The 14996-nt window shown below is 32.8% G+C and overlaps 1 protein-coding gene across 1 annotated transcript in view; it reads left to right on the top strand.

The window, feature by feature from the left end:
* Window positions 1–348: 348 nt before the first annotated feature.
* The window catches only part of LOC143910862 (uncharacterized), a 194381-nt gene continuing 179733 nt past the window's right edge, over window positions 349–14996 (top strand). Inside the window, exons 1-2 of the mRNA XM_077429466.1 lie at window positions 349–412; window positions 1692–2009. Of these exons, the coding sequence (XP_077285592.1) occupies window positions 1776–2009 (234 nt within the window). The 5' untranslated portion in view covers window positions 349–412; window positions 1692–1775. The remainder of the gene's footprint in view (window positions 413–1691; window positions 2010–14996) is intronic.

Raw genomic sequence — 14996 nt, 5'->3', positions numbered from 1 at the left:
CATAATATGAGTGAAATTATATTAAAAAATTGGTGTATATATGTATGTACATACATATGAGATCCTTTCATGTATGTACATATTTAAACTTTCACACGCAAATGAGATCCTTTCATATATCCCAAGTCCCGTTATGACGGATTTATGATTGCAGCGGGTTCTTAATTTTGAACAGATGTTCTATTGTAATATATGAATAAAATCAATAATATCTAAATGCGTACTTAATATGTAAATTTTTAAAGTTGGTTGCAATTTCCTTATTAATAATCGTATTCTAATGGTCCATTATCGGTCCACGTGCCGGTGTTGACGATATCTGGTTGAACCAGTACAGGTTGCGCTAGCGCAGTCCAGCTGATACCACTCTCGTGTCAGCTCGTATCGCGCATTTTCGCTCGCCGGCTCTTCTGTAAAAACATTGATTTATTCATCTCGTTTTGCACAATTTCAAAATATTTTGAATACCGTCACATTTTTAACAGTTTTGATTATCGTTTGTACGCGTATACATTTAAATTCGAATTTTATAAAGTGTACATTTTCGCTTTCAAAGTTCGCGGTGACGGTACCGGCTACCGGGTGTGAATCATACCTTTGGCATACTCGAAGACAGCCTTCATTCAATCTGCACTTTGTTTTTTGAAAATAATATAAAAAAATATATAACTAGCAACCTCAATCGTTTCAGTGCTATTAGCGAAATCGGTGAATGCGTTGATCAATATAAACAATAATATGTGTAAATATTGCATAAAGTATTGTTTTGCGTGTCGCATATTGTGCCATATTTTCTTGACTTGTTGGATTTAATAAGATTTCAATTCAATTGTTTTAAATCTTATCGATGATAACAATACACACAATGGTGTTATCTTAAACGGGGTTCGATTTATCGGTTGAAAAGTGCATGGGTGCAAAGTGTGAACGCTTCGAATGTACATATTTCATTTAACTTATTCAATGGGTTTGCGTTGAAAATAATCAATGGTTGTATGTGATCAAATTGTTACGATTTTAATTTTTTTGTGTTATTTGTACGGTAATTTATAATATTATTGATTATAATAGGTCGAACGGAAGTGAGAGTTGAATATTGTATTACATACATAATTTTTAATATTCAAATTAAATCGAAACACCAAAGAAAGAATATTTTTAAATAAATTTCCCATGTTCATTTGTTTTCAACGTAATATAAACAAAATAAATGACTAATTGAAATTTAAAATCCTATATAAAATTCAAATGCACGTGTTTTCTTTTCATTTATTATTAATTGAGCAACCTTTTTAAATATCAAATTTGATATCAATTAGTCGAACCAGTCAATCAATTTTCTGCTTTAAAGTCAAATATGTATGTAATGTATACAAGAAAAATGTGTAATTTGTTCGACACGAATTAAAAATGGTTAAAATTAATCACAGTTTAAATATATCGAAAGGACAATGCATTCACTGATTATTATAATATATACTCGTATATATATATATATATATATATATATATATATATATATATATATATATATATATATATATATATATATATATATATACATATATACTAATAATATTATTGTCGGTTTGTCGTTTTAGCCGTGGGTAGTTCTCGGTCGAAACTCGAAACCCAGTTTCACTCTCGTTACGAATTCTAGTTTTGTTATATTATTTGTGTGTGTTTTGCAGCTATTACGAGATGACGGAGACGAGTGCAATGTGGGAAGTGTTAACTCGTGTTGACTGATGTTCAGTGTCGAATTTGGGTGAAATATGGAAGAGCTGAAGACGATGAGTGGCAGCAGCCGCGACCTCAGCATGTCGTTCACGACGCTGAAGACGAGGAAGCTGGGCAGGAAGCTTTCGAGGAGTGTCTCCATCGTCGCCATGGTGTTTCCGGAGAGACCCACCCTCCCTAGGAGGTTGAAGGGCTCGTCGAACAGGAGCAAGAAGGGCACTTGGACGTTCGAGTTGTCCGTCATAGCTCCTGACAAGACTCAAAAACAGGTCTGTTCTTTCGAGAGGATATGTTGGTTTTTTTTTTTATTCAATCGGTCTGATTTTACAAAATTGGGCCATTGATCTGATTCGTTTTTCGAATAATTGGTCTAATTGTTGTTCCATGTTGCCATAGATACATTGTCATTGTCAGTTTTATATTATTCCTATCACTTTAATATTCTTAATCGGATTGGAGAATGTTTAATTTACAAAACAAATTTATTGTGAAAATCGTTAATTCTTATTTGATATGATTCATCAATTGGGTAAACAGAATCCTTTTGAATATTTGTATTCAGTGGTTGTCTTCAGGTTTTATTTATAATACAAATAAATAAATTGCGCTTTAAATGAATCATCATATTATGAGCAATAAACTGTCATTAGAAATCCTAGTCTAGTTTGTATACGTAGTCAGTGACCTTTAACATTTTTGTGTGTCGATTCATCTATTACGCAAATATTACATATATAGTATGAAATAAAATCATTTGATTCATTACTACTTTATATTATTTAACTTGTGTTCGTAGTACATGTGTACATATTTCTTAGAAGTGAACCGAAAAAAATAAATACGAAATAAAAGTAAATGAATGTTTGCAAACTGGTTTCCAATACTCAATAAAAAACTCGTGACGCATCTATAGAACGCACACATGGATATTTGCCATTTAAGTGTATACTTTTGTAGTTCAATATTATAAATTGCATTTTAAACTGACGATCGAGGCCAACCCTTTAAAGCCCGCTCGTATGTAATAATCATGAACGTTTCAACTATGGTTTCAGCGCGACGCAATGAAAGCTTTCGAATAGGTGGGACACACGTTAGAATGAAAAAATCGAATAGAAAGCGACAAAATAATTATCAATGCCCAACACACGGTGTAGAAATTATTCATATCAGTATGGCAGACAAGTGAATAGCATATTGATATCGCAGCGCTGGAACTAATGTCGTAATTGTGGCCTATTAATTGCAATTGGAAAACAAGTGTCAATATGAATTAGTCATCATATGTATATTTTATTTGATTTTAACAAACATATGTACATATGTATGTGTATTATAATAACATTTTGAGTGGAAACCTTTAAGGGATAAAAACGTTTTTTTGCAGTGCACGACAAGATAATGACAGCTGAAATTTTGTTCGATTAGAATTGTATCAGATGGATAGACCTGGTGGTTTCGAATGACACACATATGTATATATATATATAATATCTAGATTGCTTCTTTAATGGTAATATACATACATAGGTCAGTTATTATCTTGAATAGTTATTAAGTAGGTATATGTACTAATTCAGTGCACATGTAGTTCCTTGCTCCTTTTAACTGTCAAATTTAACTAGATCAATTTTAAATTCAGGTCTTTGCTCTTTGATCTACATACATACATATATTCTATTGTGAACTTAGATTGTATGTATGTACATACTAGTAGTCAAGACTAGGCTAGTCCTCTAAAATCTTTTACCTAAAGTTTAAAAATACCAACAATTTAATCAAAATAAATTCAAATCGTTGTCCACATTGATATTGTTCACTCGGATTAGCGAATTTCAGACACCGGAATCGGCTCTACCCGAGGTAGTGAATTGTTATGGTATGGTCCGCCGCGTCGTTTGCTTGCACGGATTTTCGTCTCAATTCTGTTCCCTTCGCGGTACTGGTGAATTGTTATGTACATATAGGCGTTCCGTAGAAGACAAAACCTTTTTTTTTAATTTACTCGTCTCTTCAAGCATTTATGGAATTTCTACAAAGAATATTCTGATTTGTGTCTATCAAACATCATTCTGAACTTTATTTTTTGTTAAAAATAACACATATTTACACAGAACTTCGTGAGTACTAATATGACGAGGGACTTGGCTCACGAAACGGTTCCCTCAGAATAAACCATAGTCTGCACATGACTTCAAGACAGCGTATTATAATTCAAAAATTAAAAAAATATATTTTCATATACATATGTACATACATATATATTTTTTGTCCCCTGAACCCCAGTCTCTGTTTTAAAAGTCACAGTACGCCGCTGAACATATCTACATACATACATACATATCTATATATCAGTGGCGTGCTGTGGAAATCTCCCCGTTTTTATCACACAGCCTTTCTTACGTGTGTGAGAGCAGGATACGAGGGGAAAAAGTCGAGTCCTCTTTTATCCTGTTCGCACACACGTAAGTAAGGCTGTGTGATAAAACAAAAAAATATTTCCACGACACGCCACTGATATGTATGTATTTACTTTACCATGACAAGCATTTTTAAAAGGTCTTATTTATTTTTTACTAACCTCTTCTTACTTTTTCACTATTTGCTTGTATGTACTTACATATATGTAGTTTCTTAGTATTCTTGGGATGTTGCCTCCTATTGTTTTTTGGAAACAAAACAGAATGGATGATAAGTAGGCACCTAAAACGAATTCGACAAGCAAACAAATGACGATCGATCTGATTTTTTTATAACCAACCATATTTTTTCGATTTCGTGCGGGATTTAAATCTAATAGCTCTCAACCGGTAAAAGAATACATCACAAAGAAAGTTATCCTGTTAAGATGCCTTTAAGGTTTCACTCCTTCGAGTGTTCGTCGGTTTTATGTGTTAATTTGTAGGAGATACTTACTGTACAGGTGTAAGACCTCGTCATCGTCTTTTGTCTCCGAACGTGACTCACTTTCGCTGTAATCGAATACGCACAACTATGCATGTATGTATGTATGATATATTTTAATACAAAGATTTTATATTTGTGTGGCATTTAAATTTTTGATTATTTTAATACGCAATGCTATATATTACGTGGAACACAGCATACATATGTACATACATATGTATATTATTTATATTACTCTGAAAAACAGTCAAAAGTTGACACGGAGATAAAATTCGAAACTGGCGTGAAATTTAAAGTTATTCAAATTAGCGACGACAACAGTGAAGGGGGTTAACTTTCAGTCGAAAATTCGAGAAATTCGAACAACGCATAAAATTAATACGTCGACCCACTTTTCAATGTTGCGAATGCGTTTTGTCGTTTCGCGTGATAATAATTACTTGCTGTAAATTTATTATTTGTCAATTTCGCATATGCGGTCTGTTTTCATTACTTTTTTTGCTTTAAATTTTGAATTTGAATACATATACATATATTTCATATTCTCGATAGTCGCTTTTAAAGTTATTAAATGGCAAAATGAAATATTCAATAATGGCGCATGATTTATATGTATGTATGTTCGCAATATTTTGGCTTATTTATTTTAAATCGAAAAATCGACAATCGTGGTTCATAAAAACGTCATGTGCTTATACTAAACAAATATATCCTAATAACAAACGTAAGGAACAGTGTTTCCCAAATGGAGTTCCGCGATACCATAATTATTAGTACTACTTTTCCCAACTCTGGAAAATTCAGATTTTTTTATAATTCAAGTACCAACAACTAGTTTAATCATGTATGCAAAACGCGGTTTCGGTCAATCAATATCGGTATTGCTGATTATGCATAATGTATTTGGGTTTTTTGTATGAACATTGTAAAACGATGCATTGCATCGTGATTTTTTTATGCAACTATGGCTTATAATTGGACGATTGCGACGCTTTATGACTTGTGATTCTATTTTAATTATAACGAGGAAATGGCGTTCTTTTAATTTCGCCTAGTAAACGGCGATCGCTTGAATACATCACTGAGATAAAAAATGAGCTGTGTCGATGTATTGGTAAGTCTATGCACTCGGTGACCTTAAAATCAACGTCGACGTCAACGAGCGTATTAAATACACCACTGTATTGTATTAATTCAAAATCGATGATTTTTAGTTGAGGAGCACTGTTCAGGTGGCCTCTTCTTGGAAAGGAAAACGGCTTAGTGAAAAAGGACTGACGGAAATCGTCCCTGCATATTTTAATCGAATTTGGACAACGAAGTTCATTACAGGACTAACTTTCGTCATTTTATTATTATTATATATGTATGTATGTATGTATGTCTTATACACATATGGGTGCATACATGTATAGATAAATTCTTTAATAAATGAAAATGGATTTCTTTGAATTGAATTTGAAAAGTGCAGATCATTGAATTCGATCTATCGCTGTCTCATTTCCTCATTATGTTGTGGTATATACTAAATGTTTTGTCTGTTTCTTGTGCCAATTTAACATTGAATTAGAGTAATTAAGCTCAATAGAAGTGTATCTGATCAATTAGATTAATCATCGCACCATTTTAATCGAATAAGTCTCACAGTATCAAATCTGAGTTACATATTATATAATATATCGAATCATAATTCATTCATACAGTGTTTTATAGGCTTTTGGAATTAAAGTCTGTATTTGCTTGTAGCGTAACATTGCTTGCTGCCGTTTTCTAAATGTAATTTATCGTTGGAAATTGGAATGCGTAGTAAATATAATAATCGAAACTTATTTATTACATACATATGTATATGTATATTTACGTACATTATGTATGTAGTTTCATATTCAACGTCCAAAAACACGAAATTTAGCAGTTAAAAAGTTTTCTCTACATATACATATGTACATATGTGCTTGACTTATGTACATATGTATATAATAACAAGGGATTTAAATATGTAATATGTACATAAATATGTCAGTTAAAATTTTAATTAGTATTTTAGATAATTTGCAAAATAGATAGTTTGAACAGCATGCGTTGTAGGGAGGCCATTCTCAGGATTAGAGCGACTTCCCTACTTCATCGTGTATTTTAATCGTCAAATAGTGTTCTTGCTGCTGCGTCTTGTCATTTCCACTCATCAGTATATGTTCGGTTATTATTAATAGTTGACAAATTCTGTATTTATTTGAATTAATCTAAATATGAATGCTATATTATGACTAGAGTACGGACCCAAAGCGCGCCGCTCATTGTTCAATTGTTGTAAATTCTTTGTAAAATAGGTTCGGTAAACCTTTAAAAATCTGGGTCCGGGCTTTAATTATGACAATTAGGTATATCCATATACACTCAGGGCCGCCGAGATGGGGGGGAAGCTGAGATTAAAGTTCCAGGGCCCGGACTACTTAAGGGGCCCCGTGTTGTCACGTTCGAGTGATCGATATTGATATTTTATATTATTCTACATAAAAATACATATATTTATTTAATGCTAAATGTTTATTTTTATCGATCCGCGCATTATTTGTGTCCATGTGAAATCGTACCTGTTATATCATACTTTTTTATTCGATTATTTCAAAAAATAACATATAGGTATTTTTCTAATAGTTCTAACAGATTTTTCGCATATTTAAAATATATCTATAAGATTTTTTTTTTTTGGTTTTTCATAGGATCTGGAATTATTTTTCTAGGGCCCGGGATTCCTCTCGGCGGCCCTGTATACACTGACAAAACTAATTATGGCAGAAATTTTAATATAAGTAGTAATTGTATTATTTTATATTGGCGAAACTTGTTGATGTCAATGTTGTTTTAATTACGACTCTATTCGTCTATTTTATTTTTATTTTATTTTATTTTATTAATTGAAAAATCAACAGACAGGATGTACAGAGATAGGTATAAAAAACACAAAAAGTAAATAAATAATATATGTAACACCCGAGTCCAATAATAGATTTTTACAAAAATGAAAAAGATAAATATAAGGAAAACAAATTAAAAAGTAAAGAATAAAGGCATGACAAAATATGTAGTACATTGCATAATTAAACTATAGTATTAAAATATTTGGAAAAGGTTATAAGATAGAATATAAGAAGAAATTGAAATTTACAAATATAAAAAACAAATGAAAAAGGTAAATACAAAATAAACAAATGAAATGGAAAGGAATGAAAGCTATAATATGATTAAATAGCACATTACATAACTAAACTAAAGTATAAAAATAATGGAAATATTGGAAAAATAGAATAGAAGAAAAAATGAATCAATCGGTCAAGATTCTCTTGATGTTAGACCTGAATTGATGTAGGGAAATACCAAACAGATCAATTAAATTAATTAAACAGTCTATTGCATATTAAGCTTAAAATCCAGGCCGATGCACATTAATCCACTATGTATGTATGTATGTAGGTGAAAATTTGCAATTTCTAAATACACTTAATTGTCATTTGTTCGTAACGCACAAGCGGGTATCGCTCGCCTGTATTCAATGTCTGATTGCCAAAATTAGTGAAGCGAGTCGTCTTGTCTTATTCAGCGGCATGCTCGAAGGCCAAGGGACAATATAATACTTAACATTCGAATGGTTTTGCATGACTAACGAATTCCTGTTTTTGAAAAGACAATGAGTGATTGAGTCGCGGGGGGGGGGGGGGTGACCGAATGGCGTTCAGCCGAAACCAGGACAAAAGCACAATTTTCACGATGAAAATTCGATCTTCTGAATTGGTCCGCCTTCTAGATCGTGAATGGCAAATTTCGATGAAACACTTTTTATTGTGTGATATGTCAGGTGGGCAATAGGATAGACCGTTACGAACGAGTGCTATTGCACGAAACGTCTGTCAATTTGTATCGAATAAGTATGAGAAAAATTACAGTTACGTATGTATGTATGTATGTACATATGTACGTAATCAGGCGACGTAAACATGCGAATGTACGGTCGTAATAAATTGATTTGGGATATTTAGCATTCGTGTAGTAAAAAAAACGTGTATTTTACGGTTATTTGTATGTGGAATACGTTTAAGTGATGTTTAAATATGTGTTTAAACGGTAGTGCATTGTGTGATCATGCATAGAATAATCTCGTTCGGTGTTCTGTTGTATCGCATCGCAAGTTAAATTGGATGATTTCATTTTTAAACAGTGTGAGTTGGTTTTGTACGGATTCGTGGTGTAATCAATTGATTTTTCGGTAATTTTATTGGCTTATCAACCTAAACCAGGTCGTCGGAAAACTGATTTGTGTTGTGACTTTTCAAATGATTGTTTTCTTTGTCGTCAATTTTTCTTTGAATATTTTTTCGTTTAGTAGAATTTAGAATATTTCTATCGTGAATATCGTGGGCCTATATAATAGTGCAATTAAATATAGTTTTGAACCAACCTACACATGCATAAAATGACCCAGAAGTTTTTCTTAAATAAAACACATATTTTATGACTTATGAGTCAACATTTGTGGAAATTATATGTGTACACAGGGCCGGATTTAGACAAAAATAGGACATAGGCAGAGGCCATATTCCACTTGCGAGGCCCATCCAACCCCCATTCACACTTTATTAAAACATACATATATAACGATCATTACTTATGTTAATGACTATACGTGTTATCATTAATTACAAATATACGTACATAGTTGTAATATAAATTTTAGTATCTACCAATTAAAGATATATATATATATATATATATATATATATATATATATATATATATATATATATATATATATATATATATATATATATATATATATATATCAATAACTTACCTTGAATTCTTCGAAATGAAGATTTTAGCACAAAATTAACGAAAGTATTATATAAAAACTGTTTTTAACTATTTTAGCTATGATAAAGTATCGAAACTAATCCAAGTTAAGAACGAAATGATCGTGAAATTAATTCCCGAAAAATAAAAAATCTTTTCATTCAACACGTGTTTCATATTAGCAAAAATTTATTAGAAAAAAAATATTTTTTACAAAAGAAAAATTTGGCTTTTTTCAATTTATGAAGTCAAAACGTTCTCCGATTTAATAACTTGTGACATTGCCTGAATGTAAATTCCCATTTCTTGTCGGAATAGAATATGTATCTTAGAAAGGTGTATTGAAGCGTACAAAAATAACAAAACATCAAGTAAGTTTTTAAAAGCTTTTTTAAACTATTCGAATTTTCAATGTGCACATATTTTTGAGCCTAAATTTTTATTACTAATTTGATATACCTTGGCTGGAGGCCCTAGGTTGAAGCCTAATCAGCCTATAGGGTAAATCTGGCACTGTGTATACATACTTACATATATAAAACAAAATATTGTTCATATAACGAGATGCCTTCGTTTCATCACTAGGTCGAAATTTTTAATAACTCTTCGCAATAAAAGCACATCCATGACTTTCATTTGGCAGCTTAAATGTTGTCTTTCAAGTTTATGGATTATTGGTATACATTTAATTTTTCAAATAAAGCTAGATAAAGTAATCCAAAGAGTTTAATAGTGTGATCTTAGAGAAATCATGGGACTATTGAGCTTTGAGCGCAATACATCAATTGTTTGATGATTTGTATGATTTTTTTTTAATAACATGTATGTAAATTTATTTTTACAATGACCAAACTTGTATATGTGTATTATTATATATACATTTTATTCTGTATTCAATAGTGGTGACAAATATACGGTAGGTGGTCGATTTGTTAAGGGACTGTTTCAACAATGAAATCGAAAGGAAGTGATCGATTTGAAGTCACAAATATCCTAGTCTGAAATATTTCGAATCGTACGGCGTACGATTCTTTTCAATAGGGGTCAAAACAAGGCTCGAACCCGGGACCTCTCATTAGAATTTACACTAACTACTGAGCTATGCTTCTGGCTCGTGCTGAGCTACGTGGTATCGTTTTGTTGAAATCAAAGATACATTATACATGTATGTATACCCATTTCATTCAATCTAGGCCATAAAATGATCAATAAAACTCAATGATCGCATTGTGGTGAATTCGGATGATTACCTGTAATTGAAGTTGTGGTAGTTATATGAACGATATTTTATATGATATTTATGATATTTTTTATTATGATATTTTATATAATACTATGTACTATTTATGTAGCTGCTAAAAATCATGTTTTCAGACACAAAAAATATTTGTTTCATTTAAGAAAAATTTCCCCGCTAGCTGTTGGATCAGCCATTATATGTATATATGTATGTATATATATGGCTTTGTACTTCCATGGTGTTTTGTTAATTCACTATTCCACATGAAGTATTGAATGGTTTCTGTAAATAATCTATAGAAATATTTTTCGTTTATAACTTGAGTGTGTAGTCAAGCAGCGAACTTGAATAGTTGCTTTATTTATAACTGGTGATTTATTATTGAACATGTCTTCAATTTCGATAATATAAAATAAATATTCAAATTATTATTTTGATTTTTTTTTGATCAGTCTGTTGTTCAAATTTTAGTATGATGTCTTTAATGGGTTTTCATCAGCGTTTTTCTATCGTTGCACAATTTTGCAAGAACATTATAAAGTCGCAGCGTGTGTTTCGCATACTAAGTGAATATTACATACAAAGACATTAGAATGAATGTCGACTTTTTCACTTTTTACTTCTTCCTTATGGTTAAAACAATGGATAATATGACGTGTTGGGCAATTTTACAGTATGTATTGTCATTTTGTGATAAAATTTTCTAAACGTGTAGGCCGTAGGCGACTTTCAAATAATGCTTTACAAAATTTACGGTTTTCCCTTCAAAGAGTCAATCGGGATAAATAGAAAATTGTAAATCGTCTTCGAATTAAGCTAAAACAGGAAACGATCGTGGGATTTTGCAAGTGCGATTTAATTTCAACGATAACAATGGTCATTTCGGTTCGTGAATTGAATTGTTTAAAGCTGAAATAGACGACCTTCAACCCTGTTTTTTTCGTTTTTATTTTCGAACCAAGTAAACGAACAAAATTGTCTATATATGTATGTATGTATATGTAATTTTGAATCTGTCGGCGATTTTTTTAAATTAGTGAATGGAGTAAGAATACTATTGATTTTTCATTTTTTTGCTGAAAGAATTCGCAAAAAATGAATCAATAGAAAGTAGTGTGAGATGAATTTTTGGATAGTGTGGAATTTATTATTTTATTTATTTTAAAGTTCAGACCATTGTGACATTACAGGGATTCATATAAATATAACACAAATAAACAAAATAACAAATAAACATAATTTAATACATAACGAAAATAATATACTAATCAATTATACATAAAAAAATACATTTAAACATAAACATAAATACATTTATACATAAACATAAATACATCCATACATAAACATAAAAAAACAATAGCATTTAATAATAACAGATAACGTAACATTATGTATATATGTAACGATCAGATAATAATTGTTTCTGTTTATGTTGTTTTATGTATATTCATAATTATACTTTTATTTTGATCGAATTATAAATATAAATTAGGTAATTTTCACGCCAAGAGAGTCATTCGAACGTGCGTTGGTTTCACAGATGGTTTTCCGCATAGCGTCTATACACGTTTGTTCGTTACTGGCGCACAGCTTAAGCATTTTCAATATATTTTTTTTTCGTTTCCTTTGTGTTTGTGTGGATAATAGGGTGTTTACAAAATCTGTTGCCACACGCGTATATTTGTGGGATTGCCGAGCTTTGTTCGCGGAATGATGCGATTTTAAACGCGCGCGCTCCAGTGTGAGGTAACACACTGGACCACAGTTTAATTTTCGACTTTAATAATACATATATAGTAGTGCAGTCTGTATGTATGTATGCATATCATAGTAATATTTTTATTATATAAATTTTGTTGTAAAACAATGCACAATGTTTTATGTTATTAACTTTGTAGGTATTGCGAAATGCTTTGTGTTTTCACTGTCTGAAAGTGCACATTGTGAATAAGAAATAAAAAAACAAATGCGATTGTCATTGCAAGTGATGTTTCGGCGAGTGCTAGTGTAAGTGAGGGCTAGGGTTTATAAAATTGTATTTTTAAACGTTTTTTTTTCTCAAAGCGGCCCAGGGCGGCGAGAAAGCTGGATCGGGGCCTGTATATGTGTTTTCTATACGATTCGAAAAATACACGACACCGTCAATTTTTTCCACATTTAAACTATATTTTGCAAGGTGTGCTTAAACTGTCAATTGCAATATGTCAATTCTTTCATTTTTATCGTTAAATATTTTTTATTAATTACATTTTTTGCTTTTTTAAAACACATAACGAACGAAGTCGATGATAAGCTAAATAAGACATTTTCATTGCATATAATGTTACTTAAAATATATTAAGTTCGATTTTTTGGAAAAAAAATATATGGAGTACCATATGTTTGTAAAATGACGAGCCTCTCTGATCGTATATATGTATACGTACATTTATTGAAGTATTTGAATAGTGCTATTCTCATTGCCGTATATAAAAGGTTAGAAAAAAATGTGGATAAAGAAATTTGTAAGTACTTACTACATTTGCATAAAAATAAACATACATGGTTGGTTTGGTGAGCAATCCTCAAATTCTTGCAGAATTGAGTTTCAATGTTCCCAGCCAATTCAGATGCATTTGATACCGCAATGTATTCTCCTCACCTGGGGCACGTACCAATTTGATAGTTTCGTCGCCTGTTGCATCAAGCTCCTCAACCAAATTTCTATTAACTTTGATTTGTGTAATCTAAATTATGCTGATCTAGTTGAGGGATAGTTCAATATGAGATTGTAACGTGGTCTGTTATTGTATTTGTTTATATTTATGCCAATTTTGTTTTTTTCGTATTGTATACTTTTTTTCTTTTTTTTTGGTTAAATATAGTGACGACTTGGAACTACTCTGTAATGTCACTATGGTGAAATTGTAATAAATAAAAAAAATCATTAATGATAGCAATCTATAGAATGTGATTACTTAGACTCGTTAGCCTTATCGTTACTTGTTTAGATCCATAAATCATGTAGAATTTCTTCGTGTATCTGAAAGTGCAGGTATACAATCAGACAAGTTATCAAGAAAGTGTAAGTGCACGGCAGTGTGCTTTCTTTTTGATACAATCCGAAAACTGTCGAATTTCCTCACATAAAATTTTATTTGATTTTTCCTATGGCATGTAATTGAATACATATGTACGTATGTATGTATATACATATGTACATAGGCGCGTGCAGCGCCGATAGATAATCCATTGTTGGATCAGCACGGTCATCACTTTCAGGCATTGTTGGCGAATTTTTCACGCGAACCAACAATTGAAGGTCTACGATTACCGGTGTCGAACAATGGCAGAACACACGTGGGCGGCAACGATTCGATGCGATATCCATTTTGGTCATTTATTCATTATTTTTCAGTTCACACACTCCACTACATTCGCACTCGATTACCAAATACGGGAGTCGCACGTCATATCTAGACAATATAATAAACTAGTGTTGGACCCGTTGATTTCAACGGGTGGTTTCGAAAAGGAATTGAAACTCGAATAAAAATAAAGTTAAAGATATTGAATCGACTGGTTTCGGAAAGAAATTGATGCACGAATTACGAAGTGATTACGAATTACGAACTACGTTTTGTGCATCGCCGACCTCCTGACGCCTTTGCCCCCGATGCCTCCGTCGCTCCGGGGCCTTCGGCCCCAGCGCCGCCGACGCCTCCGGCGCCCCCGACGCCTTCGGCACCCCGGGGGCTTCGCCCCCAGCGCCGCCGACGCCTCCGGCGCCCCCAGCACCCCCGATGCCTTCGGCACCCCGGGGGCTTCGCCCCCAGCGCCGCCGACGCCTCCGGCGCCCCCAGCCCCCCCGATGCCTTCGGCACCCCGGGGGCTTCGCCCCCAGCGTCCCCGATGCCTTCGGCATCCCGTCGCCCCCAGCCCCCCCGATGCCTTCGGCACCCCGGGGGCTTCGCCCCCAGCGTCCCCGATGCCTTCGGCATCCCGTGGGCTTCGCCCCCAGCGCCGCCGACGCCTCCGGCGCCCCCAGCGCCCCGATGCCTTTGGCACCCCGGGGGCTTCGCCCCCAGCGCCGCCAGCGCCCCCGGCAATGAAAAAACTGAAAAAATGAAAAAAATGAAAAAAATGAAAAACTGAAAAAATGAAAAAAATGAAAAAACTGAAAAAATGAAAAAAATGAAAAAAATGAAAAAACTGAAAAAATGAAAAAAATGAAAAAACTGAAAAAATGAAAAAAATGAAAAAACTGAAAAAATGAAAA

Source organism: Arctopsyche grandis, chromosome 4 (genome assembly GCF_051622035.1).
Source record: "Arctopsyche grandis isolate Sample6627 chromosome 4, ASM5162203v2, whole genome shotgun sequence".
Classification (NCBI taxonomy): Eukaryota; Metazoa; Arthropoda; class Insecta; order Trichoptera; family Hydropsychidae; genus Arctopsyche; species Arctopsyche grandis.
Note: the sequence above shows the minus strand (reverse complement) of the source record. Positions and strands in the feature narration are given on the sequence as shown.